The sequence below is a fragment of the Colletotrichum karsti genome, assembly GCF_011947395.1.
Source record: "Colletotrichum karsti strain CkLH20 chromosome Unknown Scaffold33, whole genome shotgun sequence".
Classification (NCBI taxonomy): Eukaryota; Fungi; Ascomycota; class Sordariomycetes; order Glomerellales; family Glomerellaceae; genus Colletotrichum; species Colletotrichum karsti.
The window spans coordinates 316,846-344,680 of record NW_024065933.1 but is presented as its reverse complement, the minus strand read 5'-3'; the positions used below and the strand labels follow the sequence as shown (position 1 = coordinate 344,680).

Genomic DNA, 27,835 nt, shown 5'->3' with positions numbered 1-27,835 from the left:
AACACGACATTGCCTTTGAAATCATTGTCTGTTTTTCCTTTCCTTCATCTATGATATTGATCTACCCCGACACCACAGCAAGAAAAGGGACGTATCGCATTCTGTCGTCCTACGGCCCCACCGCGCTGATTGCTTTAATAACACGCGAGGCGAAGGGGACCTGAATGCTCCTTTGGTCTCTGTGCGCGCTCATCTCACTTTACTGGCAACAGAAGACACCTCATTACCGCCTTTTCTTGCCTCGGCCAGGGTTCTTCTTCGCTTCGACTAGACCCGGCCATTATAAGAGACAAGATAGCAGCTGCCATCATTGAAGGAAGACAAAAAGTCCACGGCTCTGTCTCGGTCGATTGTTGGTGATGCGTGTGACCAGCACGCGTCGCTCCGAATGCGTTCCCGGTACGTTGTGGTCAATGATTATCCGTCATTGTCGCCGTCTACGAATACGGAGCAGAGACAACTTGCCATTCGAAAAGCAGCCAAATCCATCTTTCTTATGCTTCATTTGACGACCAAGATTGAGGAAACATTCTTCCAGGGACCCAGGGCTCCCGGCCCAACCACTTTAACGTGCCTTGTCGATTGGCGATGGGCCGGAGCGGGGAGCCGGGAGCATGGCCGTATGTAGTTAAAGGGGCCCCATACACTAGCGGATACTGACTGGTACGGTGCCCCCTTGTGCCTTCCTGCCTTTCCCTGCTCCTTCCTCCTGCAAAGGGCAGGAGGTAGAAAGCTCTGACCACAAGTGCCTGCTCATTCGGTCGACACTGTACGTACAGTGTCTCACAGTGTGTCGCGACTTCCTGGTTGGAGGTGCGAGATGTGAGGTGCGATGCCTGGTGCCGCGTGCCTCTCCCGGTAATACAACAGAAAACTCCAATCCCGCGGATCAACACCCACAAACAATCATCCAAAACCCGATATTGGTCACCCCTTCAGGGGCAGCCCGGGCCAGAGGGCCAGACCTGCATCTGTTGTCGACAACCTCGATCCTTCCCGAGGCAAATTCTTGGGTAGGAGAGATAAGGTATTCTACCCTCAACCTTAGAAGATGAGCCAAGTTCTCGAAGCACCGCTTGGCTCGACCTTTTCCAGGTTCGCCCCAACATCGTCCAAATTCGCCTCGTCGGCCCCTTCGACATCCTGGACATTCGTCAAAGTCAACCTCGCCGTCGGCAAACATTCGAACGGTCACCCTTGTCCTCAATGCAAAAACCGGCCTGCACCACCAAAAACAGACTTCGACGCCTCCCTGCTCCTCGTCCCCGGTTCCTGCTTGCCTGCACAACTTGTGCTTCAAATCGCCACCAGCTGGACCACGGATCCATCTGCTTGTGTCGCATGCTCTTCTGGCTCTCTACGGATACTCGAGTAGATTCTTCACCTTGGGATTTGAGCCGCTTTGCATTCCCCACGCCCACGTGGACTTCGTCGTGCGGCTGATCATCACGACAAGGTTTGTCACCATCGTATTGCTGACGCTAACACCCATATCGTGCCCAGATGCCGCTCAAGCCATGTTTGCATGCCAGCATACGTTGCTCGTGTATGTTTGCCCGGCGCGGCTTGCCACGATTCTCATTCCAGTCGTTGCCCGCCTGTTTCTTCCAGCCAGGTTCTACTGTACCCAACGACCGGCAAAGACGGACTCCTGCAATTCCTCGCGCCGCACCCGGTAGTCTGACAAAGGGACTTCTACGACGTGTCACGACTGCAAAAATGCAAGGGGCGACGCGTTGGAACGCTCGACCTCGCCTCCCGACCCCGTACACGGCGTACGGCATCCCGTCTACACTTGCTGCAAATGCAGTTGACGATATGGACTGAGATGCAGTGTCACTGTTGAATCTATCGACCACTGTTACGCTGCTGAAGGGCCACACCAAGGCCACGATCAGTCCGTTGCCTCAAGCGATCTGAAGCCGAATGCAGCTAATCGAACATCTTTACTCCTTGGCTTTACTCAGCCGCCGTCCGACACTAAATGCAGCATCATCGCGGCCGCATGCGGAAAACCAAGACAATGGAGATCACAGTTAGAACGGCCATACAACACGCCTAGATGGGCCTGAGACCTTAAGCTGTTATTAAGGGAGCCTCGGTTTACAGAGCCGTCAATGAAAAACTACGCGCGGCAATGTCCATCTCGAACAATGCCCGCTCTTGCAACGTCGTGATGCCAGGTCCGACGTTGAAATTGGATTGAGCCGGAATAGCACGCAACATCGGGCCCGCTACCTACCCAGGTACCGTACGCTTGGCTCCACATCACACGGTACCACGGCCGTGAGAAGCGCTCCGCATACGGCCCCGATGCACGATGCCAGTCAAGACCGGGGATGATAAACTGCAGCCATTCATCTTCTTTCACCTGCATCTCTGCTGCCCTCGTTCGGCTCAGGGCCCCTCAAGTTTCCCGTTTCAACGTCTAGGAGCATGGGCTGCTGCACCCCATACCGCAAAGTGTTGCCGGGGAGCTTCTGTCATATTGACAAAGAAATATGCTTCTAGTACAACAACCTCGTTGGAGCAGTTAATCATCAGAATCAGCACGGATTATCAGCTTCCATTTGGCTAGACTTTCGCCACAACAAAACTCAAAACTTCAGACCAGAACTCTGGCTCATTTTCGCCCTTCCCTGCGACCAACCGGATATCGGCCAAGCTGGTCTCGCCCTGACATCTCAACTCTGCTCTGCTTGCTTCTGCCAGAACGCCTTGACTACGCTGCGACTCTCGTCAGACAGCCGCCAGCCAACTCCCGATGAGCCGTCAGATGTCAAGGCCGGGTGTCCATGCGCCATCGACAAACGTTCAGTCTGGCCCAGCAAGCCAGGACGTCTATTTTCTTCATGAATGCGCCGTTGATTCGTACAGACTCGAAGAAGACCATAGCGCAAGTTCACGTATTCCATCGCATCTTTCCACGCGTACGGCATCTTGTCCCGGTGAGACAGCGCCGATCAGACTCCCAAACTCATCAACTAGCTTCCACGTCGATCTCTTGCGATGATTGCGCTCAGGTCTCTTCCGTTCGTCCTCTCGAGTCCAACAGGTTTCTTCGCCTTGAAGTGGATGCGACAGGGGCTTCTCGGCACCCGCCAAGGGGAAAATGCACAACACAAAAACGACGGAAGTCACCTTGGCGGGGACCGTTCGTCATGTCGACCATCTGCTAACCTATCCCTTGAAGCGCGTTCTGCGAAGTGTTATGGAACAAAACAGTTGTTTTTGAACAGCCGGTGACCCGCAGTCTGCGGCCTCCTCTGATTCTTTGGCGATCCTGGACTCGGGCAACACCGTCCTTCGTGTGCCCCAGATTTGGGCACCTGCCTAGCATGCATGGCGTGCTGTAGTTTTCGAGGCAACATGCGCGAAGAGGTTGCGTTAGCTTCTAGAAGACTTGGCTCCGAGGAGCCCCTGATACGGCGATGGATCGTCAGGAGCGTTACCGTCGTTCAATGAGCCTGATGAACATGAGGCGGCGACTGCTGCCTACCGTCCTTTCGTCCGCTTCATGACCGTCGCAAACGCACCGGTCTCTCGTTTAACCGTGCTTCATCTTTGCACCCTTATTGACAAACAACTGACGAGGCTTTGGGAAGCGACCCCAAGGTTGTCCCAGCGCACAGTGCGGCGATTCTCATGGGGAGGAGGTCCTTGTAAGAGAGACAATATGGGCGACCAATCCATGTCTTCTGGAGGTGACAATGCAACGACTGGGTTGTATTCGCAGAAATGCTTTTGTGGAGCATGAACTGACCTTCAACCACGTCCTCACCTTCGGCTGACTCGATGCAACAGGCATAGCGTTGTTGAAGCGGTCGCTGGAAGTCTCAAGATGTTTCTTCTGGCGCCAGCGGTCAGTGAGAGTCGAGACGGATCACAGCAGGCCGTTCGATAAGGATCCGCAAGCAGCGGCCCCCATTGTGCCGTCACGCGACGGAGATGCGTAGCCAGACGATATCGAGCTCGGTCCTAGATTTGAAGATAGCACCGGGTTCTAATCCACACTCATCTCCCGCCGAAACGGAGCCAGTCTCCAACTGGTAGGTAGCCGGGCGACATATCTCGCTCTCCCACGGCCTGTCATCTTATTGGCGACGCAAGAACGGACTGCTTCCCGTTGCGTGCGGTCGACAACAAAACCGTCTTTTTTCTAGAAGCCCTAGAAGAATCATTACCAGCCTTCACTCCCCTGACTCTGCAGCTGCGTGGTATTAGTGGCACAAGTGACAACGGTCACGGCGGAGACGCGTCCGGCCGGGGGGTATGGCGCGCCAGCATGCCCGTCATTCCATTGAGACAATTCCGTCCATGTCCATCTTAATCCACGACGCCGCGAATGCGTCGAAGTCGGGCAAACTACAGCCCACGCCTGGCATTACGGGATCAATCGCCTGCGACGCCGAGGCAGTCTGTGCGAGAGTTGCCCTCTCCCGCTGCCGTCGACGGATCTGCGATAGAGTCCACCACGCTCCCCACGTGGGCCGAAATTGGCTGCCAGGTTCGGAGGGACGGCCGTCCCCACGTGCGGCCTTTGCGCATGTTGCGCCGTGTGCTTCTTCCTAATTAGCCTCCCGGAGGACTCGAGCATCTTGAACGCAATGCCGCAGCAACCAATCCAAGTTAGGAGACCGAACGGTTTGACTGAAGACTCGGTATCAACATATCACTACGGTGCCCGGCAGCGAACCACAAAGCCTCTGAAAATAGCCGCATCCATGGTTCAGCAATATGGCAACCACACATTCAAGATGACAACGTTACAGTCGGGATATCCGACAAGGACATGTAATTGCCGCAACGGCGCCACGGTCTTCGGATCGTGGGGGTTCGCTATCTACCTCATTTGAGTCTGTTGGAATCATTCCAGGCCCTTGCCTGCTTTGGCGTTGGAATCGTCCTCTCCCTCTACGAACACGCGTTTGCCGTTGACGCCCTTTACAACCTCATCTACGATGCTCTCGATGTAAGCCTGATCCCTGCAACGTCGTCAGCATCTGTTCACACAACAACCGGCGAGGGCAACAATAAACCCCCGATGCGGCCCGGGCAATCGCCATCTTACCTTCCGACCAAGGTCACGGTTCCGTTCTGCTCCCAACGGGGATAACTGCCGACCTTGACGCCCTTGGGTTCCACCTTGGCGGCGAGCGTAGTCAGATAACCGGCCACGGCGCTCTCCGGAAGCGGGGTGGAGATGAGCACGCGGCAGAGACCCTTTCCGTCCGGGTCGGTGAGCCGGGGCACAACGACCGGCTTCAGTCCGTCGAGGAGCTTTTCAACTGTATCCCTGTTAGCCGACTCGGCTCATGAGAATGAGCCAAATTATCTTACAGAGACGCGGGACACCTGGCAGGATATGGATGTTTCCGTTGACGACATTAACGGGCACCCAGAGGTCCTCGTGGGGGAACAGGAACTGCTTGCTGGGGTCGCGCTTCTCGTCGGTGGGGAGGATGACCATTCGCAGCTTTGCTTGCAAGGCGGGAGAGTCGACGTTCCAGTCAAAGTCTGGCTGGCCCGGGTGCGGCTTGGAAAGCCTCTTCATGCGCTCAAAGGCGTCCTGGTTGAGAACCAGCGGGAGGTCAAAGGCCTTGGCTATTGACTGGTAGGTGATGTCGTCGTGCCTGGTCCTTGTGAGCTGCAGCCCTGAAGTGATCCGTTCCTACTTACGTCGGCCCGATGCCACCACTATGGTCACAGATTAGTTTTCGTTCCGATGTGTCTGGGAAGCAGCACAAACCTAGTGACTACGAAGTCGTAGCGGTCACTCATCCGCCTCACAGCCTCGACGATTTCGCTCTCATCGTCCTCGATGACTTCAACCCTCTTCAAATTCTGGTCTCTGTCAGTACACAAGCCGGACCTGGGAGCTGTAGATGCCGACATACAATGCCGAGGTTGAAACACCACTTGGCCATGAAGGCCGAGTTGGTCTGACCAATAGGTTAATACGCTTCCAAGCCATGTCGCCAATCTCACGGCGCCGAAGCAACCGCACTCACATCAACGGTCTGTGGGCAAAGGACATACGTGTTAGTCATGAAAGCGGGCAATGCGGGCCGGCGTGCTTCTTTCTCACCTTGCCTCCGAGGACCTCGTCTCCGATGATCAGACACGCCGCGGTGTGGATGGTGCGGGTGTTGCGCTCGTCGGCCGAAACCATGATGCCGCGGGCGAGACTGGAGGCCGGGACGACGGGCTTGAACGTTTTGGAAATTGTTTGGGCCGAGGGGAGATGCCGAGATAGCTGGGAGAGGCGGGAGAACATGGAAGAGTTCTCGGCTTGGTGTTGAGTGTTTGGATGAGAGGAGGGAGATCACGACGAGCAACTGGCGTAAGTTGACCTTATTGCGTCTTTCGGGGAATACTGCGAACAAGGGGCTGGAGAATCGCACGAATCAAGTTAACAGACGGAGCGGGTATGCAGAATAGAGCGGGATTGCATCGAATCGCGAGCTTCGGTCGTTGTCGTTCGTACCTTTAGTAGTAGTACCTGACGGATACTGAGAGTGCCGCTCTTCGGAGTTGCTGGGAGAATGTCGGCGTCACTGACCTGCTGGCGAGCTCCACGGGTTGGGGTTGGTGGGTGAGGTCACTGGTGGGGCCCCGTCCAGTCCTCTCACAGCTGGACAGCGGGGCAATGGTCTCAACTGACGGGAGCCCGACGGACCTGAGGGCGGGGGAGGGGAGGACCTTGGCTTGGGGAGGGGTGGCTTGACTTTTTGGTCTCGGTCTGACGTTCTTAGTGTTGCGGCTCCGACCAAGATCTCGACCTTGGACCCTGAGGATCCAATTGACGACTGCTTCAGATCACAACCTGATTTTTCAATCCTGTGCATTTCGACATTCTCCGAGCTGTAGTGACTACAGGTCCTTCGTCGCATACCTCCAGCGATCCCGAATACCTTCGCCTACCCCGCCTCGAATCACATAACCATGGTGCGCAAAGCTCCAGCTCACGCCGCGTGTCGTCCGAAAAAAAAAAGAAACCCGCGCTGACCTTTTCCCTTGTTGCCGTGCTCTCGTCTAGGCGTCCGAGTCGAGGCTGTATACCTTCTCCCAGGAGACCAAAGACCACCTGCGCAAGTTCCGCCTCGGGACCTCGCGGTCGAACGATCCCCAAGCCGTTATCTGTATGTGCGTCTCCTTGGATCTCGAGATGGGAAGGAAGAAGAAGAAGAAATCAGTCGCCAGGCACAGGGAGGGAGGCAGATCGCTGACGATCGGCTTTCTGGGGGACAGACTACATCGATAAGAACACCCACGAGATCAAGCAGGACGACGACAAGGTCGTGTACAATACGCTCGAGGAGATCGGCGACGACCTCCCGGACCACAGCCCTAGATTCGTGCTCCTGAGTTACCCTTTGACACTGGTACGTCTTGTCGATCCTAGTCTTCGTGAGGAGGAGGATTGCAAGAAGCTGACAAGCTGACGACCGACAGCCCTCCGGCCGACTGTCGGTGCCGTACGTGCTCATCTACTACCTCCCCATCACCTGCAACAACGAGATCCGCATGCTCTACGCCGGCGCCAAGGAGCTGATGCGGAATACGAGCGAGGTCGGCCGCGTGATCGATATCCAGGACGTCGAGGACCTCGAGGAGATACCGTCCAAGTTGGGATCTGCCGCGTAGGTGTTGAGGTACGGGCAGGCAGGCGGGCAAGAGGGAAGTCGGTTTATATAGAGAGAGAGAGAACACAGGCTGGCTGGCCTGCGATGGGTTGGCGGTATGCGGCACGCACATAATACAAAAAGTTCCAAGCCGTCTAGTACGGAAAATGGGGATATCTTTGATTCAACATAATTTCGTAAACCGGTTATAAAACAAACAAAAGCCCAACCACGTAACAAAACAAGTCTACTCCGGCAAAACCTCCTTCTCGTCCAGCCCCATCTGCCGACTCACGTTCCTCACCACGTCCTTGAACGCCAGACAGGCGGGGCTATCCGGGAAACTGTCAAAGAAGCTCTCGCCGTAGTCGCACGCCATCCCGATCCTCGGGTCCAGCGGCACGCTGCCGAGGAACGGGACCCCCATCTCCTCCGCCAGCGCCCGCCCGCCGCCCGTCGTCGCGCGGAAGATCTCGCTCTGGCCCGTGCACTTGGGACACACGAAGCCGGCCATGTTCTCGGCGAGGCCGAGGACGCGGATGCCGGCCTTGCGGCAGAAGTCGATCTCCTTGCGGACGTCGAGGAGGGAGACCTCCTGCGGGGTGGTGACGACGACGGCGCCGTCGATGCCCGAGTCCCGCAGGAAGGTGTTGACGGAGAGGTGCTCGTCCGAGGTGCCGGGGGGCGTGTCGACGAGGAGGAAGTCGAGGGGCCCCCACTCGACGTCCTTGAGGAACTGTTTTATCAGGCCGTTCTTCTTGGCGCCGCGCCAGATGACGGCGGCGTCGCGGTCCGGGAGCATGAACTGGATGGACATGACGCCGAGGTTGTCGAGGACCCAGACGGGGGACCAGCCGGCGCCGGAGACGTGGACGGTCTCGGACTCGACGCCGAGCATCTTGGGGATGGAGGGCCCGCAGATGTCGGTGTCCATGACGCCCACCGACGAATCCGGGTTGGTGGCGAAGGCGTGGGCGAGGAGGGTGGTGAAGGTGGACTTGCCGACGCCGCCCTTGCCGGAGAGGACGAGGATCTTGTGGGCGACGCCGGACAGGCGGGCGGCGATGAGGGGGATGTCCGGGTCCGGGCCCTGGGTCGCGGTGGCGGCGCAGACTTTCTGGTTCGGGCAGCCGGCGCAGGAGTCGGCGGTGCCGGCGGCGGCGGAGTCCGGGCCGGGGCAGTGTTCGGGTTCGGGGGCGACGAGTTGCGGGGTGGCTTTTTGGGGGTTGGTCAGGACTTGTTGGATTTCCGTGTCGGTGTCTGCTTCTAGGGAGGGGGCCATTTTGGCGCTGTGCTGTGGCGGTTGGAAGGTTGGATGGAGAGTGTAAAGTTGGCTGAGACTTGAGGGCGATGAAGAGAAGTGTGGGAGGCTCCGGCTTGAGGCGAGGTTGTAGGTCCGGGACCGGATGTGAGGTCGAGTGAGGCCTTGTTGATTGATAAGCCGGGACTCGAGGGGCGGGACTCTACCGACGTGTTAGAAACGGGGTCTTAGTAATACTGAGTTATGAGATAGACTGACCTGTGATACACGCTTCTTGTAAAGTTGTCCGAGTTGGAGATATAGAGGTAGGCGTGGTGTTGTTGTGAGATGGTGTAAGTTGAAGTGAGTTTTGAGGGTGACAAACGAAGTTGCTATGAGTGGTGGCGAGTCGCCGTCGAAATCGTCCCGCGGAGATGGGAAGGCCCCACTTAATAGAGTCACCAACCAACGCTTGCAGATGTTCACAACCTTTGAGGAACAGAGTTCGCTGTCAGTCTTCTTCGTCCCAAGACGGTCAATATTAAAGGCAAAAAGATTACACAACAAATACCGACGATTCCAGGTCAGATGTAGCTGGATCGGCAAAACAATAGGTCCATCCAGGATTCGAACCTGGGCTTACGGAAGGTCTGGGTGCTAATCAGAATCCGACGTCCTAACCAACTAGACTAATAGACCGTGGAGTCTTGCTTGTTGTTGAGAGCACCTTCCAATTTGCGGCTTATGATCGTCTGTCGTCTCGCGCAGGAGAAGCTGTAGGAGAAGCCCCTCGCTGCAAAAAAATACCTGTGGTCTGCTCTGTGGAACCGTTGCAGGGCCTGTTCAAGTGATGGTGAGGGGCACATCTTATCGGGCGTCACCACCCCGCCGCTGCCCCTCGCAAAATTTCTACAATCTCTTTATCAGATCCGAAAGTGAAGGCGCAGTGACTGATTGTCGTCCGCGCCGCCCACACCACCACGAGCTCGGAGGTAACTCTTTTTTCTCTACCCCTCGTACGTAACGGTACCCCCCTCTACATAGAAAATCGGCCCACGCCAATCCTGTTTTCCTTCTTACATTTCTGTCAACTTGCTTAGATTTCTCACTTTTTTGGTCCTTCTTGCACATAGATACCCCTCCCTTCTCTTCAACCGGAAACATGTCACCCTCCGCCGAGATGCCCGAGTCGCGCGAGGCCCTCGAGGCCATCGCCGCCGGCGAGTCGCAGTCCAAGACCATCGCCGAGCTGCGCAGGACGCTCACCTCCGAGGCGAGCCCCCTCCCGCTCCGCTTCCGCGCCCTCTTCTCCCTCAAGCACGTCGCCTGCAAGGACAAGAGCGCCGACGCCGAGGCCGCCATCGACGCCATCGCCGCCGGCTTCGCGTCGCCCTCGGCCCTGCTCAAGCACGAGCTCGCCTACTGCCTCGGCCAGACGGGGAACCTGTACGCCGTCGAGCCGCTGCGCGCCGTCCTCAGGGACCTCAAGGAGGACCCCATGTGCCGCCACGAGGCCGCCGAGGCGCTCGGCGCCCTGGGCGACGCGGGCCAGCTCGAGATCCTGAGGGAGTTCAGGGACCGCGAGGGCGAGGACGTGTGCATTGTCGAGACGTGCGAGATTGCGATCGATCTCATCGAGTGGCAGAACTCGGAGCAGAGGAAGCAGGAAAAGCTTCGCAAGAGGTACGCTGTAGAGACTAGTTGGAAAGAAAGGGTATCATTGCTTTTTGTTTTTCTATCGTTGCTAACGCCTGACGCACCCGCGCACACAGCGACTTCACATCCGTCGACCCCGCACCGCCCATGGAGGAGTCGCAAAGCACCGTCCCGGAGCTCGAGAAGACGCTCATGGACACCTCGCTGCCGCTCTTCCTGCGCTACCGCGCCATGTTCGCCCTGCGCGACCTCGCGTCGCCGCCCGACCTTCCGACCGCCGTCCCCGCCGTGCACGCCCTGGCCAAGGGCTTCGCCGACTCCTCCGCGCTGTTCCGCCACGAGATCGCCTTCGTCTTCGGCCAGCTTTCGCACCCGGCCTCCATCCCCGCGCTGACCGAGGCGCTGAGCAACACCGAGGAGGCGAGCATGGTGCGCCACGAGGCGGCCGAGGCCCTGGGCAGTCTGGGTGACGAGGAGGGCGTCGAGGCGACGCTGTTGAAGTTCCTGCACGACAAGGAGAAGGTCGTGCGGGAGAGCGTCATTGTCGCGCTCGACATGGCCGAGTTCGAGGCTAGTGGACAGGCGGAGTATGCGCTGATTCCCGAGGGAGCCAAGGCGGCTGCGTGAGAGCATGCACAGGAGATTTCGTGTTGGGAAAGTTCGTTTGGGCCGGGGCGGGAATTAGATCATTAGTCGGGATAAGGTACTTAAAAGCGACGGGCAAAAAGTTTAGTGTATTTCAGTTGTTATGAGACCATCTGGAAATCGTCAGCATTTCGTCTCTCACTCGATCCCGAACGTCTTCGGTGGTAAAAGGGGTCATACTTGAAGCCACAGTCGCAGGTGAAGAAGATGGTGCTGCCTTCGTCTGCACTGCGCAGCTGGACGGCCGTGAAGCGGACCTCTTCCCTTCCGCACTTGGGGCATGTCTCCTTGATGGTGGCCTCGGTGTTAATGTTCTTGTCGACGGCTTGGACGTTCGACTGGAGCTTCTGTCGCAGCTGGGAGGGAAAGTCGGAGGGCTTGGTCTGGGTAATGATAGTCTTGGAACCGGTGTCTATGAGACAGGAATGTCAGCTAAAAGTCGTCGAGTCTGGCCATCAATCGGCCGACTGTGCTGGAGATCGACGTACCCTTGTTCTCGGCGCCGCAGCAGTCGCAGACCAGAATGTTCTTCTCGGTGCCCATGGACGCGGGCAGCAAGTTGCCGCAGTCGTGGCAGAAGACGAGGGTTCCAATGGCAGACATGGTGACTGTGGTGTCCGAAGTTCGTCGAATAGGTAATGCTGTAATTCGATTGGAAAGTCGGGGGTGTCGCGCATCAAAGTCCGACGAAATATTTTGCTGGAAGATTTTCGGCAAGTTCTTATCGTTATCGGCCTTCTTTTCTCTTGTCTCTTATTGCAATCGCTTATCGCCTCGAACCGGGAAAGAGCCACCCCTGTAGTGGATTATGTAACCGATCCAAGACAAGGCAGCAACCGCCTCTGGGGAAACAGGCAGGAGCGGATTAACTGGCCACTGGCTGGGCAAAGCTTGTGCACGGACCATTCGATGGACAAGGGTCTTTCCACGCGAGGCTGTCGCAACCTTCCCACCGTCCCAAGCAACCCAAGACGACGCCGACAGATCGCGAATCAATCCTCTCCCGTGGCAGCTGCATCTGGCGACCGGACGATGCAGCTACTCCCTTTTAGACGGTGACACCTCAGTAGAATTCCCCCACGACCGACTCGTAAACGACCGACGTTCTCTCCGTAGATGCGACAATAACCGAGCGCGCGACTCGCCAACACGAGCTTGGCCGCCATCGACTCGATCCCCTTCGCCTATCTCGAGAGAACATGTCTGTAGGAAAGACGTTGGTCTGAGGACAGCTTCAAGATGGTGAACCAAGGGATGATGCCGAATGGCCCTCCCAACGGCATCTTCGTGCAGCCGGACCAGCCTCCACGGCCATTCACACTCCCCGAGGCATTGCCATACTCTCCGCAGACCTCCGTGATCCCATTTACCTCCGGTATGTTGGGCTCAGGGCTCCATGGCTTGAGACTGTCTAGCTGACATCCAAAAGACCTCATTCCAGATCCGACCATTGGCTCCGGTTCATTGGCCGCGAGTGTCTCGCACCTCTTCAGCAGCCAAGAGTACGACAACCTCAACAAAGAGGCGACCGGTCCGAACCAGAATCATGGGTTGAAACACCTGAAATATGCAGTGGATCATGTGCTTCACGATCTGAAGCCGAATCAGCGGACTTATTAGTGAGTACCGGGATGCCAGATACCAGCAGCACGGATACCGTTACTGACCCTCATGGTCCTCGCAGCAAGTTCAAGTCCGTACCCAAGCCGAACCTCAACTCCAATGCGAACCCGACTGGCGGCCATCAAGGCCTAAGTGCTGGACTCTCCCCGGTGGCCAAGATGATGTTCGATAGGGCACCAACATTCATCAAGCCTCCGCCGGGAGCTGCACCGCAGAACGGACAAGTTGTGTTGAATCCTCCGCCGTCGCAACCTCCTCCGACACCAAAGAGCGTTGCACCTCAGCCGAAACATACGTCGGCTCATACAGACACGCATCAAAGGAGCAATTTCAGATTCGAAGTCGCTATTCCTTCCAAGAAATTCGATCCTAGCGCCTATGTCGAAGTTCCTGACCACGCAGCCCCGCAACCTGTTCGCAAATCAAATGAGAGGGAAGTCGCGACCCCGACCAAACCTCTTTCCGCCCAACAAACACCAACGCAGGCTCCCAAGCCATTACCACCAGCACCTGCGCAGTCAACTCCAAAACTCGAGCCCGCCCAAATTGCTCCTGCCGAACCTGCACCTACCGCACAACCACCTCAACCTCAACCCACCCAACCCTCCTTTGCACCCAAACAACTCACTCCGCCAGGAGCGCCCGACGCTCCGAAGCGCCCTGCTATTACGATAGACCTTCCTCATGCACCCGGTTTCAGCAAAGACGAGTACCTTGAGATGGTCGTCCCGGATTCACCAGACGAACCAACGGGTCTATCAATGCGTCGACTAGACGGCGGTTACCAAGACAGAGACGACAAGATCAACAGCAATCTCAACACACGACAGCGAGCTGAGGAAGCATTGCAGGAGTTCGAAAGACTGACTAAGGGAATCTTCGACGCCATTAGAAATGTGCTGGGAAGTGAACCTGGCTATCAGCATATCGCAACGCTGAGCAGCGACAACGAGCCCATCCTCACCGCTTCGATACAGCAGAAGCTGCAAACGTCGGTCCAGAAGATGATTGACCTTGGGAGCTATGGCGACGCCTCCATCGACGAACTTCAACAGATCCAGAAGTTGAGCGAATACGGTCTGTCGCACATGCTCAACCTGGATTTCAAAATCGACGAGTCCTGGGGAGGATCGGAGGTGTCAGACTGGCTGAACCAGCTACCCGATATCGAGATGGGTCTCAAGACTGCGCGTACCTGCCTGCGCATAATGTGCGGCGGCAGAGAAGAAAAGCAGATTTACTCGGAAGAGATCATTCAGAAATGTGTCGACGTATTCAAAGGTGTGGTCGATGGCATCGTCATCCCGATTGTCGAGATGCGTGGTTCCGGCTCCACATCTGCCCTGTTCAAGCTGCTGCAGCCGCACAAAAAGGCGATTGGCACTGTTTTGACGAACTGCCAGAAGCTCTTCGCTTTACTCGCCAAACTCGTCACTTGCATCGATCTGTCAGATACCGCTCTCGGCAGCTTAGAGTTTGCGGCTTCCGGCCTGTTGTTTGTCGACAATGCTTACCTGGACAAGGACTCCGTCGTCGGCACCCAGAAGTTCGACGGTATTCGCCTGGTTGCCATGGACATGCTTTGCCAGATTTTCCTCGCAAAGCCCGATCAGCGCCGCGGTATTTTTGACGATATTCTCACCTCTTTGGAAAAGCTGCCCGTCGGAAAGCAGAGTGCCCGCCAGTTCCGTTTATCGAATGGCTCAAACATTCAACCAGTCTCCGCTTTGATCATGCGTTTGGTGCAAGCAAGTTCTAGCAAGGTGGAAGAGAAGGGCGCACGCAGCCGGATGGCAATGATGGACGATGACGATGATGAGGAGATGCCTCTCGCCGGCAAGCACGACATAAAGGCCACCATCAAGTCCGAAGAAGCTGGAGCCTCCCAACACGAACTCGCACTCGAGGAACTCAAGGCAGTGGCACTGCCCCTGGCCGAAGGCGCGACTCACCATGCTAACTACATTGTCAACTTCATGGTCAACCGTGCCTTGAAGTCTACCAAGTCTGGAGATACGCCCTACCGCAACTTGCTGGACCTTTTCGTCGAGGACTTTACGGAATGTCTCGATTCACCGGACTGGCCTTCTGCGGAACTCATTTTACGACAGCTAACTTTCTACATGATGAAGCTATGGGATGGAGAGAGAACGGCAGCCCCTGCCAAGAACATGGCCCTCGAACTACTTGGGGTCATGAGTGCTGCTATCTCCAAGTTGCGGTCTCATGTTCGAAGAACAGCCAATTCCACCGACAGCAACGGCAGCGAACTGTCCCGCTATCTAGCTGATTTGGCAACATCGGCCTTGGAACAGAAGTCTCGCATCGAACACGACGTCTCCTGGTCAGGCCCTTATCGGGCGACCCTTGAGCATCTTCAGGAGCGCAGCAGCGATGATCCTCATGTGCAGGGCGCCATCTCCTTCATGATCGCCAACTGGGCTTACAGGATCTTTGCGGGATACGACGCAATGCAAGATACAAACGATTCCCTCGACCAAGAATTCGGGCGTCTCGCATTCCGGTTGCGCATGATGATTGAGGACCGCCGATGGCTATCGAACGAGTACACCTTCAAGAATGTCAGCAAGGAACTGGGAAAGCTTTCGTACGAAATCATCTTGCTTCGGACACCGTTCTGTGAGCACTTCCAGGCAATGCTCAACGTGCTACTAAAGGCCATGGCTAGTGACCAGGCCACTGTTCGTAGCAAGAGTCTGAAGAGCATCAACCACCTCCTGGAGACCGATCCTGCCATCCTCGATGGCGATTCCGTCGTTGTCCACCTCATCATCACCTGCGCGGGCGATTCATCCCCTCAGGTACGCGATTCTGCAATTGGTCTCATGGGCAAGTGTATTGGCCTTCGCCCCAGATTGGAAGACAAAATGGCGGAGAGGATCATTGAGAGGTTCATTGATTCCGGCATTGGTGTGCGCAAGAGAGCGATGAAGTTGGCCAAGGACATTTATCTGCGCAACCAGAGCAGAGAGATCCGCAGTGCCATCGCCAACGGCTTGCTCCATCGCGTTCAAGATCCAGACGAGGGCGTGAGAGACCTTGCTCGCCAGATGATAGAAGAAGTCTGGTTCGCTCCGTTCTATCAAGTCGACGACACCGCAACTTACAAGACGTCTCTCACCGACCACGTTGCCTTGATGATTCAAACTGTCAAGTCGGGGAATGTGGGTGCCGTCCTAGACAAGGTGCTCCAGTCTATCCTCGGCGGCCAAAACAAGGCTCATAACGGGCCCTTTGGTGTCAGCATGAAGTTGGTCGAAAAGATGTTCGAGCTCATCGACACTCTTGACTCAGACGATCCCACCATTCCATCCGGACGAGATGCGCTTCAGGTCCTCCAGATCTTCGCAAAAGCAGACGCGAAGCTGTTCACCTTCGAAGAGATTCGACTCTTGAAGCCTCATCTTGCCAGCTTCAGTGGTACAGACGACCTGACTGTCTTCAAGGCCGTAACTGTCATCTATCGCCAAGTTTTACCGCAGCTTTCTGCCAAATATGCGGACTTCCTCCGTGAATTGCGAGAACAGCTACAAAATTCTGTTGGTAGGTTGAACAAAGTCCTCCTGGACGACGTCATTGCCTGCTTGTGGATCATCGCGGAACTTCTGGACAACCGCGATAAGTTGGCCCACTTGGGTGCCTCCAGTCTCCGTGGAGTGGCTAGCATGCGCAACACGGCGATGGACGCCACCAAGCTGCAGAAATTTGGCAGATATTCTATTATCGTGGGAATGGTCGGCAAGCACTGCGACTTGGACTCTGAGATTGCGGTCTTCAAAAAGATCTTCCCCAAGTACTCTGGCACATCCGTCGCGAAGCTCATGGTCGACAATCTAGCGCCTTGGGCCGACGCCTCACAACCCATGGAGGCAAGAAGACATGCTTTGGACGCTATCGGTCTTATCTGTCAGGCGCACCCCAGAAACTACGTCTCGCCGAACGTGTACACCAAGTTCCAGCAGGTGTTCGAGACTAAGATTCCGGCTCTTGAGAGCACCATTCTCCGGTCTTTCAAGGAATTCCTTCTCACTGAAGAGAGACGGTCCGAGGCTGCTAGCGCTGCTGCGGCCGGCGGCCCCGAGGGTGACAAGAAGCGCGAGCTGACTGTCATGGGCGGAACCAGCTTCGACGACGTCGCGAGTGCAACAACTCAGCGTTTCTTGAAGGAGATCACCCGCATCGCCCTAGCAACACAGGACGAGCATGCTTTCCTCGCAGTGGAGGTACTCGGCAGCATCAACCGACAAGGTCTCGTGCACCCAAAGGAGACGGGCGTCACCCTCATCACGCTAGAGACTTCCTCGGTCCAGCGAATTTCAGAAGTTGCCTTCATGGAGCACCGAGCTCTTCACGAAAAACACGAGACAGTCATCGAACGAGAGTATGTGAAGGCGATCCAGGCTGCGTACGAGTATCAACGGGATATTGTCCACGACACGCGCGGCGCTTCCGAGAACCCCTTTCAATCCAAGCTTCATCTCTTGATGGAAGTGCTCAAAGTGAGCAAGACGAAGAACCGGCAAAAGTTCCTAGAGAAACTTGTAGGCCAGGTGGATTTCGACTATTCCAGTCTGGACGTCTCTGGCCAGATGCCGCCTCATGTGGATTTCTCGCGATTTATCATTGAAAACCTTGCCTTCTTCGACTACATCACTGTTGGTGAAGCATTGGTTACTGTCAACACCATGGAGAAGATCTTCTCGTCGACAGGCTCGAGCATGGCTCACGTGATCGAGTCCGAGGTCTTCAACATGCGCATGGACTTGGATCAGCCGGCCAACCTGCAAGCTGATGGTCAGCCGCTGCACCCGCAGCCAACTATTCCAGAGAAAAGGCTACGACAACTCGCGTCGGGCTCCATCATCTTGCTGTGTCTTTGGGAAGCTCGGACGTATCTTCGACGTCTCTACGGTCTCAAGCGTGAGATGAAAGCCAAGCCGGCAGCCAAGGATCTGAGCAAAGCGCCTACCAAAGTGCAGGGTGTCACAGGCGACAAGTTCTGGGAGGAAGTAGCATCACACATCAACGGTCTCTCTTCCCAGGAAGCCATCTTGGCAAAGTGCAAGACGTTTGTCGAGCTGATGAACGTTGATAAGGAGTTCAAGGTTGCTGAAGAGGACGATCTTGACGGCGAAGGCGAAGGAAGCCATAGCGAGGACGAGGAAGAAGGAGCGGCGGCCGATGGAAGAGGTCGAAAGCGCAAGGCCGGCAGCAACCCCGTCGGACGGCCCAAAAAGCGACAGCGCTCTACATCTCGCCCGCGACCCCGAGGACGCCCACGCAAGAACCCAGTCGAGGTGGAAGAAGACGCCGAAGCAGACTTGGACGATATGGACTTCATCTGAGCGTCAGACAGCAGTATTGGTTCGGAGGTGTGTCATTTGCGGCAAGAAACAACTGCGCTATAGAAGAACAGTGGGGGGTTCTACCCTCCGTGTACATGTACATCATCATCTCTGCACACACATCACATAAACGGCATACTGGGGCAAGGAGTCTCTGCATTGAGAAGGGGAAAGACTTGACAGGTTCGAGGCATGTCTTTTTAGTACTTTGGTTTTGCGTATTTTCCCCTCAAAACCAGTGTACTTGAGAGATGGAGAAAGAAAGTATTTGCCTGCAGCAAACGGGGAGCCTACGATGGCTGGAAAAAAAAAGGGGGCGTTTTTGTTTTCTTACTTTATAATGTTACGAGCGGTAAATGAGAAAGCGCGGGAGGCTCTCAAGATTATGGATGGGGATAAAGCTTTTTTCCGTCTCTCCACGTCACCCACCCCGCGCGCAGAGACGGGACGGGCATCTTTTGCTTTTGGAATGATACCTCCTCCTCACTTGCACGAAGTAGCTAGTTTGCGAGGAAAACACGAGCTAGTTGATACATGATGTGCTTGTCGCGGTGAATCATTGTTTGTGTGACTCTAGTGTTCTGGATTCGAAGTTCAGAATTACGTTAACCCCGGTAGGCTGAACCCAGACAGAATCGATCCTCGCACATCCTTGACTTGGCCAGATGAGATGAGAATACAGAAGCACCCAAGACATCGCCAGCATCAGAGACCAGACGTTGCCAGGAAAGTTTCCTATTACTCTGTTTGCAGTCCTAGCTACTATCTACCCTTGAATTGATCACCCATGACGCCTTCCCGTTTGCCCCCCGCTGTGCGTGTAAATGGTTCAGAAACGACAAGAGCATGCGTGCGTGCGTCTAATCCGTTACAACCGGTTCCCCCGCGTACCCGCAAAAGAACGCCAACCTAGGGGCTCGTGGGCCCTCATGTAAACCTTCCCATGCCCATCCACTCGGCCGATGCTGCTGCTGCTGCTGCGCGCAAGCATGTCACGAACACACACTCTCTCAAAGAGCAAAGAAGCTCGCGTCTTCTTGTGCTCCGGGGTATCAATTCAGTACTTTATCGGTTTCTCACTTTCTCTTTCTTACGTAGGAAAAAAATTGGTTTGGTGGTGGTACAGGTTGTGGCAGGCTACTGCTCTGCTATATGTCATTACGTCGTAAACTCACGGGCTGCTGTCTGGCATACCCGTGAGTGTGTTTTAGGCTTGATCGGTGGAGTCGACGGCGTCGAGCCAAATTCGGACGGCCTCGCGGAGCGCACTCTCTCGGTCTCGGTCTGTATGGCTGTTGGAATCCGCGTTCTCGTGATCTCGTTCTTCGATGACGTCGCGGATGATCTCGTCCAAGGCTGACAGGACCACTGTCTTACATTGGTCGCGGGGCACTTCTTGAGATGGTACCGGGATGCGGGTGGTGTGATGCGAGTCGACGGAGGCTGAAGCCTCGCTATTGCTTCGGTCTCGGCGCTTGCTTGTTGATCGAGAAGAGTTCGACGAGCTTTGCTTGCTCACTTCGCTACTCTGAGCAATCACCCTCTCGACTGCTTCGATGAGGACCTCGTCAAGGCTTGCAATAGGTTCCTCGATGAATTCGTCGTCCAGTTGCGTCTCGTAAGGGAGTATGGACGGAGTCATAGGAGCTGCACTGTATGAGCTTGAACCAGCGGAACCCAAGGGGGCTACCCTATCAAGGAATGGTTTCGGTCGGATCAGACGGCGATACCGGATCCGCGTGATTGTGTGCGTGGTCGTGTCAGCAATGAGTGCGCTGCTTACATCGACCCAGCGGTCGGCTGGCTGTTCCATCGAGTAGAACGGCTGTGTGACGAAAGGGGTAGGCTCGGCTCTCATTGACTTCTTGATGTCGTCCATGAGGGTATCTTGGGGAGGAACGGCTTGCAGTATCATGTCCTCGTGGTACCTCTGGAGAAATCCAGCCACGTTCATGGGCGAGTCGCCGTCTATTGTGATCCTCGAAAACTGCTCAAAGCCCTCCAGCCCGCTACCAACTCCGGGGGTGGACAGATAGCCGCTGCTGGACGGTGAGCTGACGGCCGTCTCGAACGAGGTGATGTAGTCCGGGAAGGGAATGTCCACGTCGATGACTCCATCTTCGGCGTTGATCGATGTCTTGACGGGTGACTGGAAATCGCCACTCGGGTCGGGAACTCGCTCGGGAAAGGTGAATCTTGCAGGAATGTCGTCGACGGCTTGTTCGTCGAGTCCACGAGGGGTAATTGGGCCGTTGCCGTTGCCCTCGTTGAGTCGGCCGCGATCTTCCATTCGCCGATAGCCCTCCGTCCTGACTTCTCGAACCATCTCCGAAAGCTTGTCTCGGCGGCCAGGCATAGATTTGGTCGGGGAAGTCGGGTTGCTGCCGTAGGGCATGCTGGGGGTCGTGAGGCCGGTCGAATCCCTCCTCTTCCCATTCCACAACGTGCTGATCACACTGCCCCATCTAGAACCCGACATCCGAGAATCGGTACTCGCAGTGCTGACGTGACCCGAACTTTCTCCACGTTTCAACGTTCGCTTCAGGTCATCTGCGGCCATGCTCCCGCTACTCCCCGGCCGCAGACTCCTCCGCGTTTCGAACCTCTGGGCCGTCGTAAAATGGGGAATGGTGGTCTCTGGAGTAATGGTAGTTGTCGTTGCTGCGCTGCTCTTCCTGCTGACCTGCTCGTTGCCGGGAATAGGAAGGTTGGACCGGATCGACCCTGCGTCCGAGACACGTCTTTCATGTCGACTTTCCATGCTGAGATGTGCCAGTTGGGGCGGAACACCAGAAGCCCGGGTACTTTGGCTGACTGTACGGGAGTGGGAGGCTCGCCTAGGCCCGGTTCGTCGATTGATCTTGCGACGCAACGACTCCTCTCGCAGGATCGGTATGATGAGAGAAGGTGGAGACTGAGAGAACGCCCCGAATGAGGTGGAGGTGCTTGGCCGATGAGGTCGTGTTGACGAGATGTGCTGATGTGACGGCAGGAATGCGGACAGAAGGAAAATCAGCCTCCGCGCGAGCATCTTATCGTTGGCGATTATAATGGTTCGTGCTGGTAGTGACAGATCCTCCTCACCCTTGGCTTTTTGTTGCTGGTGGTGCTTCCGTCGATACCACGCGGGACTCATGGCGTTCAGCCAGTCGGTGTGCGTAGCGAGAAATCCGGTTAGAAGATTGAAGAAGAAAAACCCATGCTCTTTCTCCCCGACCTTTCTCGCCATCCATCTGGCTTCGTCCCTCCAGATGCCCCACCTTCCCTGCGCTGTGATCACTCGCTGAGCGCGGAGGCCTGTAACCACCCGGAGTCTCGCCATATTTGCTTCCTGCGCAATGCTGTCGTCTTGCTGTAAGCAATTGGGCTGCAGAGCAATGTTCTTAGCATTACTTTTGAGAGGCTTGACGAAATGCGGGTCGTCGCGTCTCCCACTCAAGGATGGAGCTCTGCCCACATACGACGAAAACGACGAAGGGTACGGATCAGGAGAGGATAGGTCTGCTTGCTTAAGCAGCGTACCAAGCGTAGATGCGATGAAGCCCTGCAGATGCGTCAAGGTCCGCATGATAATGTCCCAATGTTGGGTGATCGTGTCCATCCTGTCATCGACATCGGTCGAACATGAAGACTCCAGGGAATCGATGGGAAACCCGGACCCAGACAGCGTCCATCCCGAACGCCGAGCCGAGCTCATGGAAGACGGGAAGGAGTCCTGTTCGGTATAAGAGCTGGCGCGAAAAGTGGACCGCATGGTAGAAGGAGGGATTGGTTGAGCGGATGTAGGAGGTAGCTGAATCACCAGTACAACCGCGTACATTGGCGTACGTTTCTGTTTGGGATGTGGCTTCTTCTTCTTGGGTGGGTTTGTGTCGTCTGCAGACTGCGGGAAAGGGAAACCCGTGTTTTGGTCGGAGAAACGACTCAAAGGGGTATCACTCTGTGCATCAGCGTCGTCGCTGGGCATCAGGACAGGAAAAAGCCGGGTGATGAGTATTTTCCTCCTCTCTGGAGGGGTTCTTGAATTTGGTGCAGAGGTAAATGATTGTGGGGGGTGCATGGGCGAGACGTTGTCTGATGTGTATGACTGAGCCAGTCGACTAGACCGCATGCTCGAGCGGCCAATGGAACCGCGGCCATCTCCAAGATACGAGCCCCCATACTCGGGGCGACTATCGGTAGGAACGATATGAACCTTTGTTGAAGTTCCTTTGTAAGACATGAGTTCCGAATTTCCAAAGACGGATGCTGTAAAGGCGTGAATCTCGTCGTTGTACTCGCGTCGAGCCCGCTGGAGGTCTGTCTCAGCTTGAGATTGAGTTCGGCCTTGCATGGAGGACCTGCGATCAAAGGCGCCTTGGCGGGGTTGGGGGCTGTCCGGTTGAATGACCAGAGGCCGCGATGTCTGGTTCAGACTGCTTTTTCGAGGCGAGGTCGGGTTTCTCTGGTAGTCCTGGACGGTGCCGATACCCGATACCGGACGTTCTCCCGTTGACGGCGGCTTTGGGGGGGCGGGATGGCTGTCGTAGAGCAGCTGGGCCGGGAGTGATGCCACAGCATCTTGCATAATGAGGACTCGTACATGGCGGGTGTCGAGGTCGATGTCTCCGTCGTAGTCGAAGGCGCTTGCGATGGATGCTAAGGGAAGAGCGGAGACCATAGAAAGCGGAAAGACCTGTTCGTTTCGATGTTGATACAGGGCCTCGGTGTCGGGAAACAGGAGGTTTCGGGTGTGAATGTCCTCCTGCATGGACTCGAGTGATTGTGGAGAGTCCTTGTAAGCATTGTTGTTGGTTTGTGAAGGGGCAGGAGCGTTTGCCGGGCTCCCAGTGCCCAGGTTGAAGAGCTTCCCCAGCATCTTGGATGAGATGACCGGGAAGTGTGACGATAAGAGAGCTCCAGTCGTTCAGAGGTTGGGGAACGGTGCCATTTTCTCAGCACGGCACGCAGTGGTAATTCTGGCGGAACAGCATTGCTTCTGGCACAAATTCCATGTGATTGAGGGTGAGCAGGGTGAGGAACCGTGATGGTGCAGGGTGAGGCTCAGTGTCGAGGCGGCATATGGTGGCTAGAAGCGGGCTGAGAGCAACAGAGTTGAGGGGTGCACGGAGTTTTGGAGAGCTAGCCGGGCCCAAAGCTTAATCGTCGTCGGAAGGTCGTGGAAGGTTTGCAAAAAGAGCGTTGTTGGCTTGCCGGATCGTATAATACGAGAGTCTCCAAGTTATGTCGTCGACTTTATATGAGGCGCAAACAAGTCAAATTGAGGTGATGTGAAGTGCAGGCTCCGGATCGGACTGCGGGGGATGCGTGCGGTAAAAGGTCGCGAAGGAGTAGATGGCTGGGGTCGTCGCGGGCGAAGGGGCGAGCGCGTCAAATCGGCGGCGAAGGGCGCAAAGGAATGTTGGTGCGAGGGAGCAACGGCGACGCAACAGGACCATGAAAACCGGGAGGTTGTAAAGGTTGACGATAGGCGAAGAAGGGAGGAGTGTAAGAGACACTGGATGTGACGCAGGTGCGAAGGGTGCCAGATGGTCGGGACAAACGCGGCGAATGGCAGTGGCGGATCGAGAGAGACCGGGGTGTGTTGGAGTTGGTCGTCGGTGTTTTTTTTCGCCTTCGTGCCGACTTGCAGACGGTCGAGATGGTTGGAGATCAGTATTGGACAGGTCGCATCTGTCTTGGGCGGAGGAAGTTGGAGTGCAGAGGGGGGCGAATGTTGGTCAAAGTCGAGGAAGACGAAGAGGCGCCTGTGATATTTGGACCGGAGTAGTCTCGGTGGTAGTGGAAAGTCAGAGGTCGGGTCGGGGATCGGTATGAAGTAATGCGATGTGTTGTTTGGAAGGGTCGTCGGAACAGTGCGGTGCGGTAGGGTGCGGTAGGGTGCGGTGGGCGAGTCGAGGTATGTGTACTAAGTAAATGGATGTGCGTGTGCGCGCGATGGGTGTGTAGTAGGGTGGTGTGTCGAAATGGAGGGCGAATTATCCCGTGAGGTATCCGTTACTCTTGTGGACGAATATCCGTAGCTTGGCGGGGACAATCAAGACGGGAGAACCTGGTCAACAGGCAGAAGAAACGAAGGCGTCGGGTTGGGATTTGGTGTTGCGGTGGTCGGGACGTGGACGTGGACGGTGGACCAGGACGAGCGTCGGATGGTTGCTCAAGGCGAGGATGATGGCGGAAGGATTGACATGGACATGGCCCAGAAAGGGTTGGGGGAGCTATGTTGTCAGGGTCAATGGCAATGTTGCGTGTGCGGCGGCCATGGTGGTGGTGTTTTGGAGAGTTGGTGTCTTGGATGGTGGTGGTTGTTTGGAGGGGAAGAACGGGAAAGCAGAAGCAGAGAAGAGAGACAAGAAGCTGCCCGTGGACCGCTGAGAGAAGCTGACCAGTGGCAGTGAAGGTAATTAGTGGGCAGCCCGTAAGTGAGTGCGGAAGTGCCGCAATCGTCGGTAGCCCGCTTGGTGGGAAGAGGTACGTACCTGATGGGTGACGACGGTCGCTGAGGATCCTGTTTCTTTCCTTCTTGGCTGCCGTATCGTGGCTCAGTCAGGCTTGGTCAGCGGGTTTTCATCGCCTTACCTCACCCATCACCAGCCAGGCACTGTCAACTTCCTAGGTCCCCAGGCACTGGACGGTACCTAATAAACGAGCTAACGGGCTAACGGGAATGGCAGCGGCAGGGGCAACGGTAACGGCAGCCACCTCCAAGCTAAGCACCTACCCTCACGGCCTCACCTGCTTCCTTCCTTCAACTCCAAGCTGTAATCGGTCGTGATCAGTCATGGACCCCCGTCCTTTTCTCCGGAATCAAGTCATCAACCGAGCATCAAACATCATTATACATGGAGAGCAGCTCAGCAAAAATGCGGTGAAGACGGCCCTGGTCCATCCTGCCTGTCTTGCCTCGCCCGCTACTGCGCACGCACATTAGCGGCTGCGCGTGCCTGCCGTCTGCCCCCCCAAAAATGGGAATGGGAATGGGAATGGGAATTCGCGGCAGGCGCATTTGACATTCTTTATTTTGTTTTTTATTTTTATTCTTCTTTCCTTCGACAAGACGAAACAGCCTGCCTTGGACTGGGGTATTCCTAGCACCAAAAAGAGTCCCTTAGGTAACACGGAAACTGACTGCCTCCCGCTTAAGTTTTACTCCTCCAGGCGCTTCAAGACCCTGAATTTGGAGCCCGTCTCCAACAATTCGACTCCCCTCGACTTCAAAGCCCGCCTCCAATTCAACTTCAAACCCCGCCATCAACAGCGACAACTGGCGGTGGACAGCTTTATCGACCTTGTCCCTGCCTTTACTTGTTTTCTGGAGGCCAACTGCTCTTTTGCCCCGTGGTAAATTGCATCGAGCATCCCCGGACCCCATCACCAATCATCCAATTCGAATTCGTCTAATTCCATCTTCAGGACCGGACCCTGCGTCTCTTCCCTCCTCACTCCGACCTCACCTCCGATCTGTCTCTCAGCGTTTCTCGCCCTTCCTTCTTCAGGGTTCCATCCACCTCCCATTGCCTCGTCAGCCCTGCCTGACTCCTGGTCCGGGGCTTGCTGGACTCGACTGCGACAGTGCAACCCCCGTCGTCGACCCCGGCGCCAACGTCGTCGTCCGTCCTCCAAGGTTTTCGTAGGGCATCAACGGCAATAACTTCATCGGGCCCCTTTCACGATATCAGACTGAGCCTGGAGCGGCCCTCTTGTCACGTCTCCAGCCCAAGGGCAGCACGAGTCTGTCCCCTCGCAATATCAGGCAAACACCAATCTCGTTTGCGGCAGCGTAGAGACGATCTATTCCTGGATCGCGGCCGGAAACATTGGTCTTTCACGTCTCACAACATATTGCGCACAGCAATCGCCAGCGTCTCATCATCGGAGCCGACCCGACGGACCTGCCCCTGTCTGCCCACACGCCCACGCCCACGTCCACGCCTCCACATCCACAACGCGCCAATCTGAGGCCTCTGTTGGCTCTTGTCCAGCATATCCCTGCGACACGCGCAGACGTTCGACTTTCAGCGCTCCGCAAACCCCCAATTATTACATCAGGAGCTGACAAAGGGTCCTGCCGCCGACTAATGGCTGTCCGTCTGTTGAGAGAGAAAAGCCGCGCTTAGCAACATCTTGAAGGGGCAGCAGTGCGAATCGACATTGAGCATCCACACGATACTGCAAGTGACCTGCTGCTGGTCATCGATATGCTTGCCACAGCGAATGGGCAAATAGGGCCACGCATCTGCATATCGACTCCATGCCGACGACTGTGGCTGGATTCCCGCCCGTGGGGTGTCTCCCCATCACCCCGGTCAGAGACATTCTCCCGCCGCACAATGTCCACCATCTCGATAAAACACCTCGGTGTGAGACCGAAGTCCCCCGGGTCAACTCTCCAACCGACTCAAGCTCTGCCATGTCACCGTCCTTGATCGCCAGGGAGCTCGGGTCCTCCGGCGCAGTGGCACGAACCTCTTGACCGAGGCGACACACATTGTAAGCCTGATCGGCTGGCCTTTGCTTCTTCTGTTGGCCGTTGCTGCCCAGACGTCAAGCTTGCCGTTATCCAGCTTTATCAGGCTATCATGTCTGCGTTCATGCTTCCGGCTTGTTGGGCCGGAAACCAGAATTGGGTTCATCCATGACTAATCCCGGCAGCGTTGAGATTGGCCCAAGTGGTATTCTGCGGTATACAACAACAATTATATCAAATGGAGTCTTTCGTACATACCTTGACTCACACGCCAGATGACGGCCAAACGGTGTACGCAGACTTGCACACGCGCACCACACACACTATGCTGCGTTGCACCGCCACGAAAGTCGTTCATCTAGAGCCTACGAATGGACAACATGGCGCCGTTCACGCGCAAGAGCCAAGTCAAGATGCAGTGCGAGCTGCAGATAAGACACATCCACGTAGGGCAGCTGCAAGCTAGTTATTGCGCCTACCGTGTCTGAAGGCCGCCTCTTTGCCAATGGCGTTGTAGCAGACAGGGTGCAGCACAAGTCGGTTCACCTCAAAATTCTATGCGAAGACGCATCTGAACCACATGCATCATACCCACGTTTTGCCCACACCAGCATCTGAACATGCGAGGCGGACATTGCATCGACAAGCGACCAGGACGAGACTTGCGCCGCCGACCAACAGACACTTCGCCACGTCTCTCCCTCGGGTCTTGATACCCGGCGGCCGGCTACACAGCATTGCTGGAAGCCAAGACAAATGCCCATGTCAATCATGTCGACCCGCCGATCAGGTCGTGGCTTTGGATGCACCTTCCGTGATAGGCACTTGATCAAGCACCCCTGCGCGATCCCTTGCAATCCTCTTTTGCCGGAGGATGGCAATCAACTGCAAGTCGCAACCACCAACTGATTTATCCCCAACACAATTGTCGGCCGGGATAATCCACCCCGGAGTACCTTCGAGCCCGACTCCCAGGCTCCTGGGCGCCTTCGCTGCCCAGTCATGATGCCGTTGCGAGAACGTCCCACCGTTCACCGAGACTCATTCATATCCCACAGGCCGTTTCGTTCTTACCGTGTTTCCTGACAACCAAGCCTCGTTGAAGCTTTCGCCTAAATAGTGCCAGCTTGGTCCGTCTCTGCTTTCTCCAATGTTCGGCGGATTGGGCCTATCTCGCGGAAGCCGGAAGCAGCCACGCGACAAGAACGGGCGC

At 55.9% G+C, this 27,835-nt stretch overlaps 7 protein-coding genes across 7 annotated transcripts; 3 read left to right on the top strand and 4 right to left on the bottom strand.

Annotated features, from left to right (window-relative positions):
• Positions 1–4,867: 4,867 nt before the first annotated feature.
• CkaCkLH20_09367 (molybdenum cofactor synthesis domain-containing protein) lies at positions 4,868–6,277 on the bottom strand (the record flags this gene model as incomplete). Its single annotated transcript, XM_038892082.1, has 8 exons — positions 4,868–4,985; positions 5,072–5,288; positions 5,341–5,633; positions 5,680–5,697; positions 5,750–5,844; positions 5,898–5,942; positions 6,012–6,020; positions 6,089–6,277. The coding sequence occupies 8 exons, from the start codon at positions 6,275–6,277 to the stop codon at positions 4,868–4,870; spliced, it is 984 nt and encodes a 327-aa protein (XP_038742665.1).
• An 810-nt stretch (positions 6,278–7,087) lies between these two features.
• On the top strand, positions 7,088–7,647 carry CkaCkLH20_09366 (gmf family protein; the record flags this gene model as incomplete). Its single annotated transcript, XM_038892081.1, has 3 exons — positions 7,088–7,142; positions 7,252–7,385; positions 7,456–7,647. The coding sequence occupies 3 exons, from the start codon at positions 7,088–7,090 to the stop codon at positions 7,645–7,647; spliced, it is 381 nt and encodes a 126-aa protein (XP_038742664.1).
• Positions 7,648–7,872: 225 nt separating this feature from the next.
• CkaCkLH20_09365 (uncharacterized protein) lies at positions 7,873–8,907 on the bottom strand (the record flags this gene model as incomplete). Its single annotated transcript, XM_038892080.1, has 1 exon — positions 7,873–8,907. The coding sequence occupies one exon, from the start codon at positions 8,905–8,907 to the stop codon at positions 7,873–7,875; it is 1,035 nt and encodes a 344-aa protein (XP_038742663.1).
• A 1,120-nt stretch (positions 8,908–10,027) lies between these two features.
• Positions 10,028–11,148, top strand: CkaCkLH20_09364 (deoxyhypusine hydroxylase; the record flags this gene model as incomplete). Its single annotated transcript, XM_038892079.1, has 2 exons — positions 10,028–10,548; positions 10,638–11,148. 2 exons carry the CDS (start codon positions 10,028–10,030, stop codon positions 11,146–11,148), a joined length of 1,032 nt encoding a protein of 343 aa, XP_038742662.1.
• A 119-nt stretch (positions 11,149–11,267) lies between these two features.
• Positions 11,268–11,769, bottom strand: CkaCkLH20_09363 (transcription factor S-II; the record flags this gene model as incomplete). The annotated part of the gene is made up of 2 exons (XM_038892078.1): positions 11,268–11,578; positions 11,655–11,769. 2 exons carry the CDS (start codon positions 11,767–11,769, stop codon positions 11,268–11,270), a joined length of 426 nt encoding a protein of 141 aa, XP_038742661.1.
• Positions 11,770–12,405: 636 nt separating this feature from the next.
• On the top strand, positions 12,406–18,155 carry CkaCkLH20_09362 (AT hook domain-containing protein; the record flags this gene model as incomplete). Its single annotated transcript, XM_038892077.1, has 3 exons — positions 12,406–12,541; positions 12,596–12,785; positions 12,851–18,155. The coding sequence occupies 3 exons, from the start codon at positions 12,406–12,408 to the stop codon at positions 18,153–18,155; spliced, it is 5,631 nt and encodes a 1,876-aa protein (XP_038742660.1).
• A 1,207-nt stretch (positions 18,156–19,362) lies between these two features.
• CkaCkLH20_09361 (uncharacterized protein) lies at positions 19,363–23,013 on the bottom strand (the record flags this gene model as incomplete). The annotated part of the gene is made up of 1 exon (XM_038892076.1): positions 19,363–23,013. One exon carries the CDS (start codon positions 23,011–23,013, stop codon positions 19,363–19,365), a length of 3,651 nt encoding a protein of 1,216 aa, XP_038742659.1.
• Between the last annotated feature and the right edge of the window lie 4,822 nt (positions 23,014–27,835).